The 21,836-nt window shown below is 41.2% G+C and overlaps 1 protein-coding gene and 1 long non-coding RNA gene across 3 annotated transcripts in view; one reads left to right on the top strand and one right to left on the bottom strand.

The window, feature by feature from the left end:
• The window catches only part of LOC119162040 (uncharacterized), a 166,967-nt gene that overhangs the window by 77,673 nt on the left and 67,458 nt on the right, over nt 1-21,836 (bottom strand). Inside the window, exon 7 of the mRNA XM_075876703.1 lies at nt 9,183-9,873. Coding sequence (XP_075732818.1) covers nt 9,183-9,873 — 691 coding nt within the window. The remainder of the gene's footprint in view (nt 1-9,182; nt 9,874-21,836) is intronic.
• On the top strand, nt 14,626-21,541 carry LOC142776308 (uncharacterized). 2 transcript variants are annotated; one of them, XR_012887439.1, is made up of 3 exons: nt 14,635-14,845; nt 19,004-19,205; nt 21,389-21,541. It is a non-coding gene; the product is annotated as an uncharacterized LOC142776308 (long non-coding RNA). The 2 variants fall into 2 exon arrangements; XR_012887438.1 differs by having other exon boundaries at nt 14,626-14,845; nt 19,004-21,541.

The raw sequence follows: 21,836 nt of genomic DNA, 5'->3' as shown, positions 1-21,836 counted from the left end.
TGACAGAGTTAGAACACAACTTTGTTATCAACAAATCTCACCTGTTTGCAGGAGGATGAGAACAGCACAAAGTGTATGCGTGTGCACGTGCATTGAAGCATGTCACAATACGCACTACAGAGCCCAAAAATAATTCAACAAAACTAGAAGGCTATATGAACTCCAAAGTGTCAACTTGTAATACTGAATGATACACGCTAACCATGCTGCACAATTCAAGGATTACAACACTCGTTATCCATGCGAGACAAATGGTTCAGTGACCAAAAGTAGGTGGCCAAGACTAGATTAAGGAAAGAGACTTGTCTCAACTAGTACCCACTAAGAATGGTAGGCTTTTCTACAGCCCAACGAAGAAAAGTTTGCTTGTTGAAACACTGGCTCTAGTATAAGGATTCTTTCGCTCAGGCACTGCATGCTCCAATACTTGTCAAGTATGCCTAATGTTTAAAATAGAGAAGCTCAACATTTAAGCCAGCAAACAGCAGAAATTGCTGCTGGTTGCAAATCACGATGCTAATATTTTGGCCAAGTAAAAGCTAAGACAAAGAAGCACCTTGCACTGCACACAATTTTTTACTGCTACTTGTGGACTCCTAAAAGACAAAGGAATGTCTGTGACACCTACAATTAATTCGTTTATCATAGTTTAAATACAAGCCCTTCTAGCCTTTTTCTATGCTTATGCCCAGCTTCAATGCAGTTTGCTGGACTAAGCAATTACCAATTAATCCAACTCGACTGTTTCTTTCCAAAATACTGTGAATTTACTACACTTATTTCTACATCAAAAGCTCTAGAACAGCTTCAGCAGTTGGAATGGCTTCACTTAGATTAAGTATGATAACACTCATTCCTATTCTTGCAGGCATGCTTTTGGCAAGTCTGCCTAGACAAAAAGTTCAGAGGAGCATTTTCAGTAATCAGCAAAAGAATAACCGCAAAAGGGACAGTGTTCTTGGGCAGTCATCTACATGAATACCAACAGTTTTGTGAGATCGCGCATTAAATATAAGCCAATGGTCTCCCTGGCTTCGGGTGAAAATGCCAAGCCTAAAAGATGTCTAGTGTGTGTAGCCGATCAACTGTTGTCAGCCATAGAGAGTAACATGTTCTGTATCCATGTGCAGAAAATCTCGTAACCAATTGTGTAGCAGAGATTGATTGCTCCAAAATGCCACCCTGCTACATGCTCCTAGACTGATTCCTTGAAGTTACAAGTCATCACAGAAAAGCTAGGCGTTTCTAATGCAAATAAGATTTTGCACACCACAGGGTGCACGTCCTCCAAAGCAACCTAAAATAATCTGTGCACAGCTTGAATGGAAATATAAGACAGCATTCTGTCTAGTTGGATAGGTAAACTGAGAAAAAACTGAACTCCAACCAAAGTAAAGTACATGAAAACCCCTAAAAACATGACGTTTCAGAACCCTCTTGGTTCTTTACTCAAGGGGAACTGTGGTGACGTTGCAGCGGCGTCTTTAAGGCACTCAAGCGGCGGCTCACGCGGCGGTTTATGACCTTACATTTTGCCGTGGTGCATAGCCCATGTGCATACGTGTTTTCCCATACTTTACTTTGCCCACCCACTGTCACCGCATGCACCACCTTTGTGACATGTTACAAGAGATGGCACCACTCTCAACACATCTACGGCAGTGCTGGGTCAAGCCAACAATTTATTGTCACTGCCATGCCATCACTACTGCCATGCATTTGTTGGCCACAATTGTCACTTGCCATGACATTTATGTTTTATGCCGCTGAATAAACACACACACACACACACAAAACATTCACGAGATTAAAATGTGCCCACACCAGGCACACTTCCACCCAGCTGTTCGGTATCATAGACACTGTTCCAAAAACTTATCATCTACAGTACCAGAACCCTGGGCCAGAGGCACTGCATCCAATACTTTGTATTTAACCTATCGGATTATGAGTCTCTTAGTAAAGTGAATATTTAGGCTAGTTGGTACTGAATTGAGCAAGACATTAACAGCGTGAAAATATATAAATGAGGGACAAAGCGAGAAGGCACAGACAAACGCTGTGCATGTCCTCTTAATGAATGGCATAGTGAAGCTGTTACAACGCATTGACGAAAGTAAAGCAACTGGCCCAGATGGCATATCACCAAGAGTTTTAAAACACTGCTCTGAGGCAGTGGCTTGTTATTTCTATGTTACCTACAAAAAATCACTCAGTGAAGGCAAGCTTCCTAATGAATGGAAAATAGCTAACGTTGTGCCCATATTCAAAAGTGGTTCTAAATCACATGTATCAAATTACAGACCAATTTCTTTGACGCCAATTTATTGTAAAGTACTTGAACATGTTCTTTTTTTCTGCTTTAATAAATCACCTGACTTCAATTAATTTTTTTAATCCTAAACAACACGGATTTAGACAAGGTTTTTCATGTACAACCCAATTCATTGAATTCTATCATGATATAGCTTCAGTTTAGGTAATCGAGGACAGATTGATTGTTTATTTTTGGACTTCAGAAAGGCATTCGAGACGGTATCACACTCGATTCTGATTCAAAAACTGCAGAACTTGAACATTCATCAAACCATTTGCTGATGCATTGCGGACTATTTACCTTCAAGAAAACAGAAGGTTGTTCTAGGTGGATCAGGTTCATGTTTAGTTTCGGTGACATCAGGGGTACCTCAGGGTTCCGCACTCGGCCCACTTGTCTTTCTTGTGTTTATTAATGACATTTCGGATACAATTAAGAGTCGTATTAGAATGTTTGCTGACGACTGTGTGACGTATACTGAACTGACCGACCAAACGGATTCCATCCAGCTTCAGGATGACCTTAATCACGTGGAGGTATGGAGTAAAAATAATGATATGGTACTAAATACTAATAAATGCGTTCACGTCAGTTTCACCAAAAGGGTCAATAGGTTTACAATCAGTACATCTTAAACAATGAAGTTATTAGGAAAGAAAACAAATACAAGTACTTGGGTGTCACGTTTTCTGAGGATGGGGGATGGTCTGAACACATTGCCAGTGTTCTCAGCAGAGCTGGAAAACCCTAGGCTTTTTAAAAAAAAATCTTAAACATGTAACCAAGGAGGTTAAACAGGCCACATATTATGCCTATGTCAGACCAATACTGGAATACGCCTCTCCTGTGTGGGATCCGTTTCACAAAGTACACATTCATGCACTAGAGCGCATTTAGTCGATAGCAGCAAGATTTGTTCTGGGAAAATATGATTGAACTGAAAGTTCTCAATGTATGAAAACAGAACTTAATTGGCAAAATTTACAAAATTGAAGACGTAATCTAACACTGAAACTATTTTATTCAATCTATAACAAGAAAACAGGCATTAATCTTTCAGAATATTTGAAACCAGCGCATCATCATTCCTCTCATCATAACCACAAATTTAAAGTACGGCCATACAACCCCAGAACGAATCTTTTTAAGCATTCTTTTTTTCCACAAGCCATTGTCGAATGGAATATGTTACCAGCTGATTTAGTTGGCCGCAAGACTAATGCCTAAGATGCAATAATGACTAAGATGGTGCTGTAAATATTCTTCCAAATAAAAAAACTGCAGACATAACTAATTAGTGAAAAAAACTAAAGAACAACAGACAGGACATGATGCTAAACTTCAACTAAGCCTTTACTAGCAGCTAAAACAAATTCGCAAGCTGTGCAGGTGGCTGTACAACATGGAAAAGATAACTCAAGAATGCTCTCATAAACGTCAGTAATTGTAACTCTTGATGAGTAAATGCAACCTACCTCTTCTCTAATACAGTGTCCCCCTCCTTGCTTAGTTCTTCAAGTTGTTAATATTTTGTGTGCTACGAGCAATTGCCGATCACCTTCAGTAGCAGCAGAAGCTGAATATAAGGCTGTGACATCTTTTTGCATGAAATAAGTGACTTCAGTGGACTGTGTGAATATTTGAAAAACCACAAATATTCATCGTTTCAAGCTGTGTATCATACCATTCAATGTAGGTGAACTTATAACTATTCTCCTGGGCATTAAAGGGACACTAAAGTGAAACAATGACTTGGTTTAGATTGATAAACTGTACTCTGGGAACTCTAATGCCACAATTTTTGCTACAATAAGTTCGTTATAAGCAAGAAAAATCAACGCTGAAGTTTCATTTTGAACTTTACGCCGGAACGTCCACACGTGACGTCACTAATTTCAAAATGATTTTTTTTGTATTTTCGTAACATGGGCTCCATGAAATTTCCTGAAGGAGGTGGAAGAGGAGGAAGGAAAGAAATGAAAGGCAGGAAGGTCGACCACCCCACCCGCACGAAAGTTTCCTGAAACTTCATGTTACGTCTATAGCACCAACAGATGATAATGTACGTCATTTTTAGCAATAAGAAACTAAGGAGGACCTAGTAGACCCTATCAAAATCTATAATGTCAAGGGTGTGGTGCGGGAATCTCAAGGTGGCATCTCCACCCACATTTTCTTTTCACATGTTTTCTCGCTTACTAAGTGTCGTCTCGCAGTAAGAGTGGTGTTTTTACGACCAAAAAATTGTACTTTACCAATACTTGAAAAGTCGTTTTTCTCTTTATTACCCATTTAAGCGGACACAACAAAACTGAAATGCAAATAAAATAAAATTGAGCATGTGTTTCCTAAAAAATATATCCAGCCAATAAAACAACAAACACAGGAAACGAAGAACGAGACAGGATAGCAGTTAGACTACCAACTATTTATTCACATACGCGAGGCTGAAGTATATGTACTCATGCAGTCACATAGTCATGCAATAACTCTTAACAGAAATTGCATAATACGATAAACTGACGTAAAATCACTGTATACATTCTTTGCCATACTAATCACTCAATCACTGTATACATTCTTTGCCATACTAATCACTCAAGATTACTGGAAAAATTGTAGAAAATCTTTTTCCTGTCTGTGAAACACCACAGAGCTATCACTACAACATGCCTCGCCATTTTTTGTAATGTGAAAAGATTCAAATATTTCACGTGCCATTTTTTATGACTTCTGCCTGAAATCCTGATTTTGTTCAGCCCTGGCTTACATTTGCATTGTGTACAATGAAGGGCTAAATTGGAGCCTGTTCCTTTCTCTAACGATTTAAAATGTTCCCAGGCTCTAATATTCACACAACGACCTGTTTGGCCTATATACACCATTCCACAAGTCAGTGGAATATCATACACCAGACCAATAACGGCTTTCAAACGTTTGCCCATGTTTCGCCTCACACTGTGGCTTCTTTTTTCCGATGCGTGCGCATAAACCACCCAGTTTCCTTAGTGCGGGAAACACCACGGGCACACCATGCCTGAAGGCAGCTTTTTTCAGGCCAAGCGCAACACAGCGCGTGTAGGGTACCACTTGTGGTCTCCTCTGCTCTGGCCAGGTCTGTGTGTTTTTCTTTTTTCCTTTTGCAAGAGAGTTTAATAGCGACGCCAGGTAGTAGGCAGACAGCCGGTACGGAAACAAATGCTCGAGCAGTCTAGCGTCTACAGCTCGTGCACACACTACCGCTTCGCACTCAGGGATGGTCCCATTAGTCATTGCCTTGCGAATTCACCACTACACTTTCATTTTTTGTAGCAAAGATCCAGCTACAGCAGACAAAATGGATCTGGGAAAGCCGGCGATATTCAGTCTATCAATCAGCGCCCTAAAGCATCTGCTCACGGGACTTTTGTCGACACCGGCAACCCACGCGTTATTGGCTGGATATATCTTTTTCTGATGCAATGCACCAACTAGCCGAAAAATGAGTCTTATTAAACATGTGTTACTCTACACTCATAATAAAAAATCCGTAAGCAGGGGTTGTGTCGAAACACCGGCCCAACACAAACTCTATTTACATATTTTTCATCGCAAGCTTCCATCTTTCCATTTCTACCATTTATGGCTACCCTCATGTAGCAAAAATAAGCTGCATGCAAGAAGAAATATGTTTTGCATTAAATCGAGACCCTTTGAATACCATGTGTAAGCACTTCTCTGTGCACCATTTTTAAATGTGCACAATCTTTCCTGAAGTACACACAACACATCTGTAAGGCAATATATGCACCTACGTTATCATTCTGGTGATAATGAATTATTGCTGAGCCCTTTGTAATTTGGCGAGAAGCTTTACCCCCCTTACTCATAACGCAATTCTCGTGTTGTGACGCATAGTGCAATTCTAGGATCCTGCAACGCAATACCATGTCTATTGAGATCGGGGCCATGCTCAGGCATTTTTTAAAGGGGGTGCTTATCTGTAGAATGGCTAACTTTTGCTAATGTGACAGCATGTAAATACTTCAGTGTCACTCGAAAGGGTAAAGCTGAAAAAATTTTGGGGGGTGTCAGAACCGCCTCATCTTCTCCCTGGTTACGGCTCTGATTAACGTCACTCCTCGCTCAACATGACCCCTGTATCGGGTCCCTCGCAAAGCAGTTTCCAGCACTGATGAGGCTCAGTGGTGGAGCAGTTGACTGCCATGGGTTTCATTCCAGTTTGAATCCTGATCTCTATTTGGTTTTTATTTGGCCATATTAGTTTGTCCAGCATCCGCGATGACACTCAAGGCTACTCAAGGATTTTGTCCTAACATGTGAAATGACCATGCTGGATTCCCTAGTTCTTTTACAAGCACTGCAGCAAAATTATTTTTAGTGCCACAAGTGAGCTACACCATATTTTAAAATGTAAACTCACGGCAAATCGTTCTAACAAGCCAACACACAAGATTTCTCGTACTTCTACACATGTGCCACTACAGTTGCACAACAGACACTCTGTGGCATTCAGATTTTTTTTTTAGCTTATTGGATTCTTTACTGAATTCACATTTACAACTGCCATAATTAAATCTGTTAACCGTGTAAGAGAAAAGCAAGGAAAAAAGTGCAAATAGCTTCAGTTGGCACTATAAACAAATGTCCACTTACAATATCTCAGTCTTAGGCAGTAACTAGTAAAGCATTACCCTCCCAGTAACTTCTTACTTTTTTCAGTAACGTGTAATTGTAAACAGTTACTTTTAAGTTAGAGGAACAAGTAACTGTAATACTGTTACTTTATTTACACAGTTAACTGTAATGAAAAATGGCTTTACTTACTTTTGTTTTTATTATAAAAAAAAAAATTCCAACTGAAATACTCGTTAAAGTCCTATGTTAAACCCTTTTCAATTATTCGAACTTTTCTTTACCATGCTTTCTACTCCTTTCAACTGTCCACAATAAGGCTTCCTTTGTAGTTTAGAACATGATTCAGATGACCGTAATTGGGGTTTGCTTGTAAACTACATGCTGTAAATCAATCATGTGGCAACTGAACAGCTTCATCAGCTCACTTCCACCCCTCCTTTCTTTAAGGGGGGGTGGGCACAAATATATATATATTTTGTCCCTTAGATTTTAGCTCTGTTCTTGGTGTGCCAAAGGTGCATTACTTCATCCAAGGCTCTTAGCAAATCATGTTTAAGAGGTGGCTAGGAAACAGCAATGCGAGACAGCTGAAAGGCAAAAGGGCGTGAACTGGATAAGCATTTTTTTTTTAAACTTCTGTGTAACTGATTCTCATAGGTCTGCTTTGACTTGACATAACAATTACTTACAATATGAAAAATGTTTCACGTTCTATGCAGGAGGCATTCTCAGTGTTCAGTGGCAACGAAAAATAAAATGTGAGTGGATGTCAATCAGCCCAGCAGTCGTAGATCTATGACGTTTTAAATATTTTCAAAAGTGCCCCCCCCCCCCCCACCACTATCGCTTCCTTTCACCACTATCGCTTCTTTTTTTTTTTTTCAGCGTCGTCGCATTATTTAGGTCAAAGCTACGGCCTGACCAACAGTTTCTAACAAGCTCCATCTAACGTGGGCATAGCAAGGTGTTGGGGGTTCGAAGCTTCCCTGAAATTTTTCAATTTTGCTTGCGTGTATATACACGCACACGTACAAAAGCACAAACAAACATACACAAAAAATACTCAACACCCCGCCGCCCCCTCCCTTCCTCACCCCTTCCTGATCCTTTGCTCCCGTTTCGCCAATGTGATAGTGTATGTCCTTTCACTATCCCCGCACTGTACTCAGAGATGACCCTGCACTGATCATATGCAGGATTTCACCAACACGTGTCCAAACGGTTTGTATGCTTACCCGATGAAAAACTCTTCGAACATGTCTGGTGCACCTTGAGAAACATAGAGAATAAACGTCAATGGTCAACGGGTCTCATGTTTCCTCATTAAGCTCTTTCCATACCTCTTTCTACTTTTTTATTAAACTGATGCCATCATTTGGAATGTAATCCATGCCTTACTTTACACGGTAATGGAAAAGTAACAATGTAACTTTTTCACGGTACCTGTAACTGTAACAAGATACTTTTGAAACCTGGGTAACTACAACACTGTTACTTTTTACTGGTAACATACGCATGACTGCAATATATCAACATAATATTTTGCAGCCTTTAAACTTGCTCACATTCACACTCATGACTACTCACACTCACCAGCACTTTGTGCTCATGGTCACATCTACTTGCAATCAACTTGACTCACAAGTACTCAGGCATATTCATACTCACAACTATCATTCAATGGCACTCAAGCTGATTGTTTGATGCCCACTCCCAACCACCCTAACTCGCGTCAACTTAGACCGTTCGTCCTTCACTCTGGCACTCACATACATTTTAAATGCATATTAGTAAGTCAACCTATGGCAAGTAATACAAAGAATCAGTAAAAATGACCTGAAAAGTGATTCTGTGCATGTTATTGTGGACGTAGAGCCAATGGTTATAAGCGATGCTTCAAACCCAACAACTGCACGAGATCCTTTTGGAAACATTACCACAAAAATCCACATTTTATACAAATGAAGCTACAGAAAATCAAACTATAGCTCAAATGCATCATTTTTAAGACTCTCAAAGACTCTGTGAAGCTTGATTCCCTAAGCAGCTCTAAAACTGGGAACTCCACAAAGAGGCTTGGACAGAGCTGGAAGTAAAACCTGCCAAGTGGCATGACTCAGCTCGCATGTCACACTAAATGTCAGCCAAGCTGAAAGGGCTACTAGCATCATGCAGCAGAGGTCACAAGCATGCAAAGATTGAGCTATTCCTGTGTAGCTGTCCCCACCTGCGCACAGTAACACCTGGGGGGTGGATGACCCGGATATCAGCCTTTTTGGTAGAGCATCCTGGCGACGGCTTCTGCACCACAAGAACTTGAGGCACCTGTGCTGACACCCCTTTCTGTGGACTGGCCAGCTCAGCTCGGATCACAATGGGGCTGCCAGGACTGCGTGACACCCCACCAGACTTGCGTGTGTTCAGCTCATCCTGAATTTTGCGCAGGCTCTCCAGATCCCGGTCATTAAAGTGAACTATGCGCGCATCACAGCGGTTTGACACACTCGATGACACACCAGACGTAGAAGGCACCGTGACATCGGGCAAGGCCTCCGTAGAGACAACAGTTTCCATGGCAGCAGGCTCGCTGTTAACCACAGATGAGAGTGCAGCTGCAGCAGCAGCATCTCGAAGGCCTAAGGCATTGTCACTACTGGCAAGCGCAGTCCCAGCATCAGAACCACTTTCAAGCACAGTGCTTACAACATTAGCAGGCTGAGCAGTGCCGTTTGAAGTGTTCACCACAACTGTCTCAACACTGTCAGGCACATCAGCGCTTACTGCACATAGCTCAAGTCCTGGAGTGTCAGATTCAGCTGCACCCTCTAATACCTTGCCAAGGCCAGCATCAACAGCACCTGGAGCTGCAGGCATCGTGCTAGCCTCAGCAGGTGTCCTTGATTCTTGTTCTTTTTCTGCTGAAAGAAAAAATCATGAGGTAAAATATAGCTACCTGCATATATGAGCACTTGTTACTTTTTTACTTTATCAGCACTTGAAAACGTGTACAAAACCCTATCAAGCCTCAAACATTATTCACTATGTGATGCTGAAATATCCTAACATATGGTAAGGATTTTGATATTAATATAACATCGCTTAACAATAGGTAGAAACATGCTGAACAAGCCCTCAGCAAAATCAGAAGAAAATTTCCAGTTTGCTACCCTGCACTGGGGTAGGCAAATGGGCATGAAAAGGTAAGGTGGGAAAAAGGAGAGAAAGGGGTGGTTAAAGAAAAAAGAAAAAGAAAGCGCGCACACACTCAAGCACGGGTATGTCAGTTGTTTAGCGAGTCCGGTTGACCGCAAAAACTTCAGCAGCGCCTTCGTCGCTTTCTGGCTTGAAGGTCGAACGTCCCGGCAATCCAAAATTGACTGTTCCAAAAGCGGCTGGTCGTCGAGCTGCACTAACGTTGCCGAAAGCTGTTGTCTTTTGCTGGTATAATGAGGACAATCCTAAAGGACGTGGGCAATGGTTTCCTCACTGCCACAACGATCACATGTAGCACTGTCAGTCATCCTGATTCGGTAAGCAAAACTGTTCGTGAATGACGCTCCAAGCCACAAGCGGGGCAGAGGACGGTTGTTTCGGATCGAGATAGTCCGGATGGTATTCGGAGTTGAAGTGACGGATCTAAACGGCATAGGTGGGTATGCAGAAAACCGGTGTGCAAAAAAGTGGATCTTGAATGCTGCATCGCTTCTCGATAGTGGAATGCCAGCCAAACATGAGCATAATTATGCTCATGTTTGCTGTTATTAAAAGTTATAATTGAAAATCCTTCTAGATTGAAACAAGACAGAAGAATGGAGCTTACAGAATAAGGACAGTCCCATAATCTCTATTCTTCGTATTTATGCTGCAAATTTCTGATCAACTTGTTCCAGCAAGCCCAACACACAATGACACAGTTGCATAAACGCTTTCAAAACGCAAACCCAAGGTTAAAAATACTACAGCTACTTCAGTGAGTGAAAGTTCCTTGAGTCACAAACAGTGTAAATTCTTCACCTTTACAAAATAATATGCAATAGCACAGCATCGAAAATATCAAGAGTGATGTGAACGAACCTACACGGAAAGACGAGCTGGTTAGTAGTGATTCATTCTTGAATAACACAAACGCAACAAAGAACAAGAAAGGCACTTACAACTAAAAGCTGTATGTAATCTACCTGCTTCACCTTGTCACACTTGCTCTCATACATGCATCATTAATTTTTGGCACTACATCCTTCAGGCCAAGTGGAGCTAGCCTGGCACTTATGAAGGCTTTAATCAGAGGAAGAGGTTAATAGATTAACAACATCAAGGAGCACTGCTGTCTTCTTTCAGTGTTTTACGGAATGGCTATCTAGGATAAGTAGGCTTTCGAAGAAGCTGCTGTACAAGTTTCTGTTCTCACTAACTATCATTCACAGCAATCACAACATACCATGAAGCTTCTGAAAGCTTTATGGGCAGTAATGAAGAGATTACATGTTCTACCTACAGACTAGTTTCCATGATCTTAACTATGCAAACAAGCATAAATAGTATACAATCTAAATGGTTAAATGAACACACCCGAAAATTAAGCCTTACATTTAGGCAAAGTGCTCATATCAAAAGATATCTATGCACAAAAGCAAAAGGCAAGGCCTTAAATGCTTAAAGGTGGAGAACAAAGTTGAAGGCTACTGATTAAGAGGACCAATATTTCACTTCCAACAATTAATGGACACAAGATATTTACAGAAAAACTGCCTTTGTGCTACATATTTATGGTTCGGTATTTTAGTAAGAAGCAAGTACACTTATAGGTATGAGCATGCACTGCCAACTGTTCTTGCACAAATCACTACAGTCTAATTCATTCCGCATAACATGTGGGGGAACATTAAAACTCTTGTGCACAGTTACATATTTATTAGTTTCAGGCCAAGCGTTTATGGCACCAGTAGTTTTTGTACTGCGCTTATATAACATCCATTACAGGCGAAATCAGAATCAAGACGGCAGGCAAAGATCATAACAATGCATAGGTCGCCAACTCCGTCCTCACAACACTTAGCACCATCGCACTTTAAACCGACATACACTACGCTAAATTAAATGCGTAGACAACAAGATGTACTTCTTTCTTGTCAGTAGACTTCAGCAGCACCCAAGCATAAAGGGCGATTTCAGTGTCAAATAGCTGCCATGCAAACGAGACGCCAGAGTACATCAAATGCCACAAGACGTATACAGACCCTTTCAATGTTTACAGACACAGGCCCTTGATGACATCCGGTTTGTCCAACGATGTGACTTAATAGCATTGGTGGACAATAAGAGTTCAAGAAAATAGCCCGCTGATTTTCTAGTTTCCTTCCCTTATTTCGCAAAATATATTCAAACAAATGTTATTTTGATCTGCATAACAATTTGTAAAACATCCCCTTGTATTTGACGCACATTCCTTTTATATGAAAAACGAAAGAGCGACTTTTGTTAGCCTTAAAAAGAACTTGTGTTTTCAGTTTCGACGTTAGGAGCTGATAAATGAGGTGACCGGAAGTTTTTTGGGGGTACAACGCTTGCAACCTTGTGACCACTAACAGTACCTAGAAAAATCTCTGCCACTCACGAAGAAATTCTCCAGCAAGATAAAAAACAACAACAAACAAGGCTCACTGCCGAGAACGATGAGCGCGGGCAGATCGCGCACACAAGGGAAGCGAGGAGGGACCGTGTGGCCGCGAAGGTGTTTCACGAACAGACTAGGCCCCACTTATGCGTCAAAACACGCAGGCGAGGCGACACGCGCGCGCGACTGCATGGCAGGGATTGAGCTGTAACCACCACAACTCGCTCGCGGGAGGTGCCGACCAGCTACCACGATTAGCAGAGCAGGTCAGCTTCCCTGCGACAACTAGTCGTATCTGTCGCAGCTTTTAATCACGGCCGCGGATGTAAGGGAAGGACGTATTTAAACGTCCGGTAACTGCATTACACAGATATCAGGAAGTTCGCAAAGCGATCGGCACCGTACCCATCTTCCTAGTTCGCGGCGACGCCAGCGCTCATCTCGCACTGAAAACGTGAAACGGGGTGGGCTTTTTGAGAAACTAACAAGCAATAAAATTGACGTAAGTTTTTTTTTCATGCAATATTATAAAGCGAAATTTCACATGCACAGCTACGAAAATCCTCGCCTAAACAGAACGACTTAAACTTGCATAACCCCCATTTAGTCGCACGCACGGACCGCACCGTACGACACAGCGACACTGTACGGCCCCTAAATACGTAATAATTTAGTTCCACCTGCGACGCCTCTACTTCCCCATAGTCGGGTTAATAAACATTCCCTTACAGGCGAATCCGACCAAAACAGCTGTCCGAATTCAGCACGCTGCGTTTTCAGCAGAAAACAACACCTAGGCCTAATAGCGAAGCCAGCGATGACCTCGGCCTAGCTTCGCCCAATTTCGCTACACCAGAGGAAAAAAGCCAAACTGAAGCGAGCATCGGTTATGCAAATACTCAAAGTGCAGCCGCAGCCTTATGCTTAATTAACCACACAGCGGAAGCACTTTATTTCACACAATAACTACGACATATGCAATTCCGCGGTCGAATGCCACGAAGACGCAAAGCGCTAGTAATTCTTGAATGACGCGCCATTTGCGGACTACAAGACAGGGAAATTTGAAACTGCGAAACACATCTTTTAATAATACTAGTCATCACCCATAGAAATTTTTCTAGCACAAACACGACAATCGACTAGATCAGGAATAAACTTTTACATTACACAAGCGTCGCTTTCTTTTATGAAACAAACAAAAAGTTGGCTTGTATTTACGCAGGGACGGACACGCACAACTCGGCACTCCTTGGCTCCGCATAATTGACGTATCTGCAGACATCACAGCCTGAATTTAATCTGCAAATACGTTCCTAGACGCTGGTGCACTCTAACGAACGACAAACACACTTAGTAATGGAGTGATCGCAGTTTACCTGACTCTTGGGAAAGCATCTTGCAAGCTTCAAAATCACGCGCCCTCCATTACCATCCCAGACTGCACCGCACTTTTTGTGCTGTCGCAACGCAGCAGAGGGAGAGAGGGGGTGTAACGAGGATGACTGCCTTCAGCAAAAAGCTCCGCGGAAAAGGCGGGGTTCTCCGTGCGGCTGCTCCGTTCTTGTTTTTTTTTTTTTTTTTTTTGAAGTCCTACATCGTGGCTTCACTTCTAAAGCAAGTAAGCTCGTACACGCCACGCATAACTTTAGTAATGTGATACAATGGTTGGCACGTCACGGAGGAAGGTTCATTCTCCGTTCAACGTAGAGCGCGGGAAGCGTCTTTACAGTTCTCGCAAAGCAAAAAAAAAAAAACGCTTTCTGTACTACATTTTCGTTGTGGTGCGCACACTGCGCCTACCTTCGCGTTTATTTTCAACTTCAATCTCTTTCTTTCGTCTTTACTTGAATATATCTCCGTATGTTATATTTCAGGCCGCGTCTGCTGCCACCGGGTGGCACGAACCTTTTCGAGGCAAAAGTGTTCGGTTCACCCAATAGCCGCTTAAAACCGGCTTGACTTGGCTGAAAACGTATGAATAGACGGCGATAAAATCGCCGTGTTGGACATTTTTTTGGGGACGTTTAGGTGGTGGGAACGAAAGGTCTAAGGTTCCTCACTAACTTGTGAGGATCTTTACCGTGCAGTGGTTATTTATTTATCCGTGGTCTTTGCTTGGCCGGGAGCCTTATGCATTCGCGAGAACCGCCTCTGCGCATGGATACGTGATCTCGTTTTGTAATACTGTCTATAAGCAATGTGGTAACGACTTGCCCGATCATGAACACCGTGTGTTATGCTATTTGTGGATGTATGCCGTACGTGTATGTCTGGTAAGTGCGTGTGTAGCGTAAGGATCGATGTGTCGCTTCCGTGAAGTGTATGCTTGCGCCAAAACTTTCATTGAAGCTTCTTCTTGCGTAACTGCGTGAGACAGATACGAAATGCACATGTTGGAAGCGATGGAATATTACCAGTCGTTCACACGACGTTATTTTCTAAGTGGCTTAAATATGTTGTCGCCGATTACGATAATCGGTTTTCTAAGCTATGTCTTTTCTTGTGGGTGTATACAAAGAAAAAAAAAGAAATAAAGTTGAAGATATGCTGGGAGCACTATAAATATTCGCTCAAAATTGCCACCTTAAGCGTCTTCTTAAAATTAAACAGTGCCGCAAGGCAGTCGTGCCTTGCGGTGAAGTGCACGCTGTGTATTGCGGTAAAACATACATATTGCGCGCGCTCGTGTTCAAATTGGAAATGTAGCACTGACATTGGGCCTCGTGTGTGCACCTAAATTGTACACGCGCTATCCTCTGCCTCATCAGTGACGATGCGGCAGTCAGTATCGTCATCATCTTCAGCTTGTGTAACAAGCACAGAACTATTTACCTAGTAAAATATATTTTGTGGCAGGCAATTCGCAAGGCATTCAGATGTTAGTTCATTGCAGGATTAATTCAAGATTGTTAAATGGCACGTTCAAATAAACGAAACATGCATATGAGAGGCTTCAGTCGTACTTCAAAATTTGTGCCATGCCTCAAATTGAAAATGATTATAAAGGAAATATGCTAAGGCTGGGTGTAGATTACCATTCACAATTCAGTTACCATTCATATTTTAGAAACTTAGAAAATTTGTAGCTCATGTTTTCCTATCGAGTAAGCACAAAAATAACTGTTGAAGAATGGTCTACAATTACTCACACAGTCTGCAAGAAATAGATCTTTGAAACGTATGTCGTGCCAGAACTAAGTGCAAGGTGGTTAGAGGAAACTGGTTATGACCCGACATAATAGCGCATGTTCAGACGTTTTACATGGGCTGCTTGTTGGCAAAATGGGATGCGAATTAGGTAAGTGCCTGTAGGGATCTGCACCAAGAGACGAAACCTGCTACATCTTTTTCATAAATTTCATTATTTGTGTCAAGCATGCGTGCACTCTTCGTTGTGTTCTTTCAGGAAGCAAGTATATGGCATACGCTTGAAATCCATACGTTACCCCTGCGATTTGAAGATGTTATCACAGTAAACATGAACGTGCAATGTAGTTGAAAACGTTGCTGGGCACCAACTTTCTTAACAATCTGAACCCGCTTATACTACAAAAGTTACCACATGACTTCAGCCAAATAGTTTCTAACTGTTGTGGTTATTGTCAGATAAAAGTAATAATGAGCTAGTTGTGCTTGGACAACAGTCTTGCTTTACTGTATTAAAATACAGTAATTTAGTACCTGCATATAGAAGTGACCACTTAGTTATTTTTTTTTATTTGTGGTCCTATTTGTTACAGTTTACTTTCAAAATATTTCATACAAGGTAGTTAAGTTTTAGGTCCATACAGTGGGCAAATTTTATCATCAGTACCGCATCCTGTACAATCACTTTTACTTCTCCTAGAAAGCATGGTGTTCCACTATTCCGGTATGTCTCGGCTGGGCTTCTCGACCTCGACGACTGTACATGTCAAACAGTTTGCCAAGTGTAACTACTTACTCCCCCATAACTCTAAATTTTGTCGAGCCATAATAAATAATTGGCAGTAAGGACCAGTTACAAAACCTTTTTTTTAAGAAGTGCTCATTAATCAGGGACCTAACAATTCTGTACATAAACGATGACAGCAACCACTTCTCCACAGATTGAACGATTAGGTTGTACTAATGAAAGCATTAATATAATCAGACTCTTTTTTTTTTTTGGAAAGTAAATACAATGCATAAATAGTCTTACCAGTCTGTGATTCAATATTGTAGCTAAACTAGCGTTGAAAGCCAGAGTCATTTACAAATGCCATGTGTATTCCCGGAAAGTGCTAGGTAGCTTTATATAAATTGGAGATGTCTGCAAAAATGCAAAAAGCCTACGTTTATGTTGAGCAGAAGTCCAAGTGAACATGCATGCATATGTTCATGAACTAGTTCCCTGTAACATGTGGTGCAACAGCTCTAGCTTAAAAGCTTCAGGCAGCTTTTAAGCTGCTCCAAAAAGATTTTAGTTGCACCACAAGCTCCGGATATGCCTTTCATGAGTCACGTCACTGTGCCTGTTGAGTCTTTAAAAAAACAGGTTTGAAGGGGATGCTAAAAATTTTTTTTGAAGGGGTGAGTAGCAGAGAGCATTAATTTATTAAAGTCTTCAATTTTATTATGTTAGCTCTGAGGCTTGCAGGTATGTTAAATGAGCATGGTCATATGAGTAACACCTCATAGGTCAATAATTTTTGGGTTGACAGCAAGGTATGAAGAGACAGGATTATGAAAATTGCAGAAGTAGAAGTAATGAAGTTGTCGAGAAGACTTTGTTAACAGTACAATTACAGGCTTCACACACAATTTGCTTTCCAGCAGGGTGAATTTACTTTTGCTGATGCTTCCGATGGCATCATTGCACTTATAAGCACTGGTTTTATGCACTGCACGTGACGATCTTGTTTTTTCAAGGTTTATGTACTGATGAAAAAGTATAGGATCAAGAAACTTACATGCTGTCTTAAGGCATAATCAGGCTCACCATAGAGGTAATTGGTGACATTTTAGTGAGTTGTATGTGAGAGGTCTGTGTACATAACATCATAGTAATCTTGCAATGCTGTAGCTTTATTTGTGTAACGAGTGAAGCTTCTTTTCCTGTTAAAAATTTCTGCCAAGCAAACAAGTTCCAACAGTAGGATTTGCCCTCGGGTAAAGCAGGTGGTAAGAGTGAGCTTATTCAGAATCCCTTCAAGAGTACCCACTAAAGGAATTAGTACCTATAGGGCAAAAATTCCAGTGCACCAAGAAGGGCAAGGGAGGACGGTGCAGGTTAACATTTCAGGAGGGCATCTTCTGGACATCATCCTTCTCTAGCCACAAGCTTGTATGGCCAATGTTTAGCAGACTCCTACTAACATAAACAAGGTATAAATGTTGCTTCTCTATTGCAAGATGACACACCATATACCTATTAAGAGTCTCCTCACCACAAGCCCTTACATTAGCCTAAAAATATTTTTTTCTACGGTGCCCTTTTTTTGTCGTAAACAGTTTTCTGAAGCAACAATATGCACATTGTGACAGTCTAGCTGGTGACCACAGAGATGGCTCCCGCCATAACGATGTATACTCCACTCAAAATGTAAGACACTGCAAAATCATAGTCCGGTGTGCGTGCATACGACCTTGAACATGCAAGCAGTGACCACTTCTCTTGTGTTCTCTGCTCTGGCGCATGCTTGTTGCACACCAGTTCAAGATTGTGACAGTGAAATTAGTTCTGGCAATGCTGTCTCAGAGGTACACCCTTAGGAACACCATGGTGGAGCGAGCAGAGATTCATATCAAATGTAGTAATAAACTGGCAACACCATGGTGATAGAAGCACACTTGCATTAATTTATTACATTTTTATTGAGGCAGACATCACACAGCTAAGCCTAGTTGTGATCTCTTTTCATTATTGTCTACATAGTTTTCCCGTTGGTCACAGCACAGGAAGAAAAATTTCTCTGTGGGAGCACCATATTTTAAGCTTGCATGACTCCAATGAAGCACTGTACGAACAGATACATTGAAAATGTCAATACTTCGGGTCCTATAAATGGTGAATTGGTTGTCACATTCAGCCGGTGATCCTGCAGGAGCTTTAGCATATACTCTAAGGTCATTTTGCATCAACAATGCCACATACAATAGTTTAACAATGGTTGTTAATGGGCAAGATGATGCATAGCTTCAGGGAGCTAATTAAGCTAAGGGGAAAAATTATAGATGCCTAAGCACCACTAGAAAAATGAAAAAGCACAGAAAAAGAGCATCGGTCGCAGCTGAACTACAGAAAATATTTACACTGCATCACACATTCGCATCGTCTAGAATTTCCCCTAATAATGTTATACCAACCTGTCTAGCAGCAAGTACTTCCAAGGTAATAAAGTGCAGAATGACACTTGCATAAGATAGGGAACAGGACGCGAGTTAACTGCCATCTATCTTTGTTTGTGCAGGGTGTCTACCAACCTGGGAAAGTCGGGGAATTGGGGCCTTGCTGGAAAACTGCAGGAACTTTGGTAAAACCTGGCTAATTCATGGAAACTGGCGGCAGTCTGTGCCACCATCACAAAAATAAGCATTACCGTTGATCAATAATCAAAAAGTCACTCCTTCGACTGCAACTACAGTGAACAGCTAGAAGAGGCCTAAAAAAAGGCAATGCATTACTGTTTCTTCTTAGTGTACAAACAAAAGGATACACCGACCAAAATAACACAAAGTTTACAGATGTTTAGGCACCTGATATTGTTCTGAATGACAGCCATAAGAAAGGTACATCGTATTTAAGTATGACTAGGTGCGTGATGTAAGCACCAAAAGTATATGGTCAGCGTTCCATAAATCTTATTGAGTATATGTGCAGCTGTGTGAATGTGCAGGGATTCCAGGTGCTGGCATGATGCAAGCTTGTTTTCTTCGACCAGAACACGGTTGCTTGACCAGTCAATTTGAAAGCCTGTATATTCCGCATGTTCAGCGAAGGCATCCAAGGCCACCCATCATTTGGTGACTTCATTTTGAACTGTTGTGTTGTTTAACTCTTTCATTGAAATCACAGGTCTCATAGACTGACATGTTGTCACACTCGTGGCAGATTACAGTGTAAAGAAGACTACAGAAAGTTCGCTCGGCAGCTTATTCTTCCCATTGACTAAAGCATTCCTTAGCTTCCACGTTGGTACATGCACTATTTTGATGTATGTTCCTTCTACATATCACATATCATATCTGACTTTCCAAGCACAGCATTTCTCACATCGGTAAATTTGTGCATATTTGTCGTGGCCACAAATTTGGCTTGGCTTGAAGGCCTTTTAGTTTGGTGCTTATGTTAGAACTGCCATCACAAGAGGTTTGGTGGGCTATGTCTTGCCTAGTATAATATTATTGCTATTATTATTATTATTGGCGATGCAGCTGCAAACGTCCTCCGCTATGCACTTATTGCAGATATTTCAAGAGTAGCACACTGTCTTCTCATTTCATTTCCTTGAGATGGTGTTATTAAATCCATGAGTATTATTTATCATTATGTTCATAGAAGAGTACGTAAATGAAGGTAACCAAAACACGCAACTTAGCTTCACAAAAAAAGCCTACTGGCTTTTTCAGCTTGCCTTTGTTGTACATAGCCTAGTCACTCCTCACAACGGTGTTCATGCTGTCTGAGACGCATCTGGAAGCTAAGTTGCATGTTTTGGTTGCTGACAAGGAAGGCTTCTTTTAAACTCTAGATGGCTCTATGTATAATGATAAGGTAGCCACTGGTTTGGAAAAAAGCTGAATAAATCATTTTTTGAGCAACTGCAGCCAATCAATTTATGTGGATGGACATGCATCTTCACTTTCACATGCAAAGTCTGGTGTTCCCCAGGGATCAATCATGGGACCAGTTTTGTTTCTCATTTACATCAACGACATTGGACATGGTTTGTCATCTACTATCAAATTATTTACATACAACTACATCATTTATAGAAAAATTGACAGTACCCAAGCTAACGAGTCATTATAGTTGGACCCTAATAAACTCGCATTTTGGTGTCACCATGGCAAATTAACACTTCCAAAACGAAGACCATGACGTTTACAAGAGCACATAAAACAGAAATGAGTCAATATGAAATTCAAGCTCTCCCCATTGAAAAAGTATCCCTATTTAAGTATCTTGGAATTCATTTATCTTCTGACCTGCCTTAGAATAAGCGCATCGATATCATAACTAGTGAGGGGTCAAAAGCACTTGGATTTATTCAAAGAAACCTTTACTTGGTGAACTATACCTCTAAAATGCTAGCATACACTACACTTGTCCGTTCAAAGATAGAATGTGCATCCATCATCTAGAACCCACATCAATCATATCTCATCGATTAACTAGAATTAAAATAAAATGAAGCAGCAGGATTTATCACCAAGTGGTATTCTCGCAACTGCAGCACTACATATATTACGCACTCACTTTCATTACCCCTTCTTGAAAAACGCAGACTGTCGTCACTGTTGTTGCATTTTCGTACATTTTATCATAGTAAATGTGCCTTCATGAAGCTTGTACAAACACACCTCATAATATTTTGAAACATATTGATCGCCAATTCAAAATACACCCTTTTTTGGCACGCACAATTATGTATCAACACTCACCATTACTTCGAAGCACACATCACTGGAACACACTGCCAAGCGACATCGCTTGATTCATTGATCGTGCCACCTTTGTAAACCAATTCAATATTTTCTTGGACATATGACTTACCTATCTGTGTGAGTTTGTAAGTGCATGTATGTGCTTATTTTTACTCTTCTTTCATTGTAAATATATTTCCTCCTTAAAGATGATAGTCTTGCTTGGGATACTCCAATGCAAAAATTTTGGTCCGTCAGCAAAAAGGCTCAAGTACGACCACATCCACAGCATCCACCAGTATTGCTCAAGTTTCTGCGTTCATACTTGTACGATTGTCAATAAAAAGCAAATTTTGAGCATATTTGAGGCACAATATCAACATGTCGATATTGTGCACTGTGTTTATTTACACTAGAAAAGGTATAAATAAGTAATTCTAAGCGCTGCAGCTGACAATGCGACGCTTCGCATGGAAAGGCGAGTCTCCTACGCTTTGCTAAGACGATACTGTGCTGCTACCTGTCTTGAAATCTACAAAATATGGCCTCCAAGATTGCACGCATGCTGCGTGCTGCGTGCTCGCTATAACAAAGGCCATCCTTTCGTTTTCTGAAATTACCGCCAGATGGCACTCATGTCTCACGCAACACCTCCAG

Source organism: Rhipicephalus microplus, chromosome X (assembly GCF_043290135.1).
Source record: "Rhipicephalus microplus isolate Deutch F79 chromosome X, USDA_Rmic, whole genome shotgun sequence".
Taxonomy (NCBI): domain Eukaryota; kingdom Metazoa; phylum Arthropoda; class Arachnida; order Ixodida; family Ixodidae; genus Rhipicephalus; species Rhipicephalus microplus.
The sequence above is the reverse complement of the archived record's forward strand: the minus strand, read 5'-3'. Positions and strand labels throughout refer to the sequence as shown.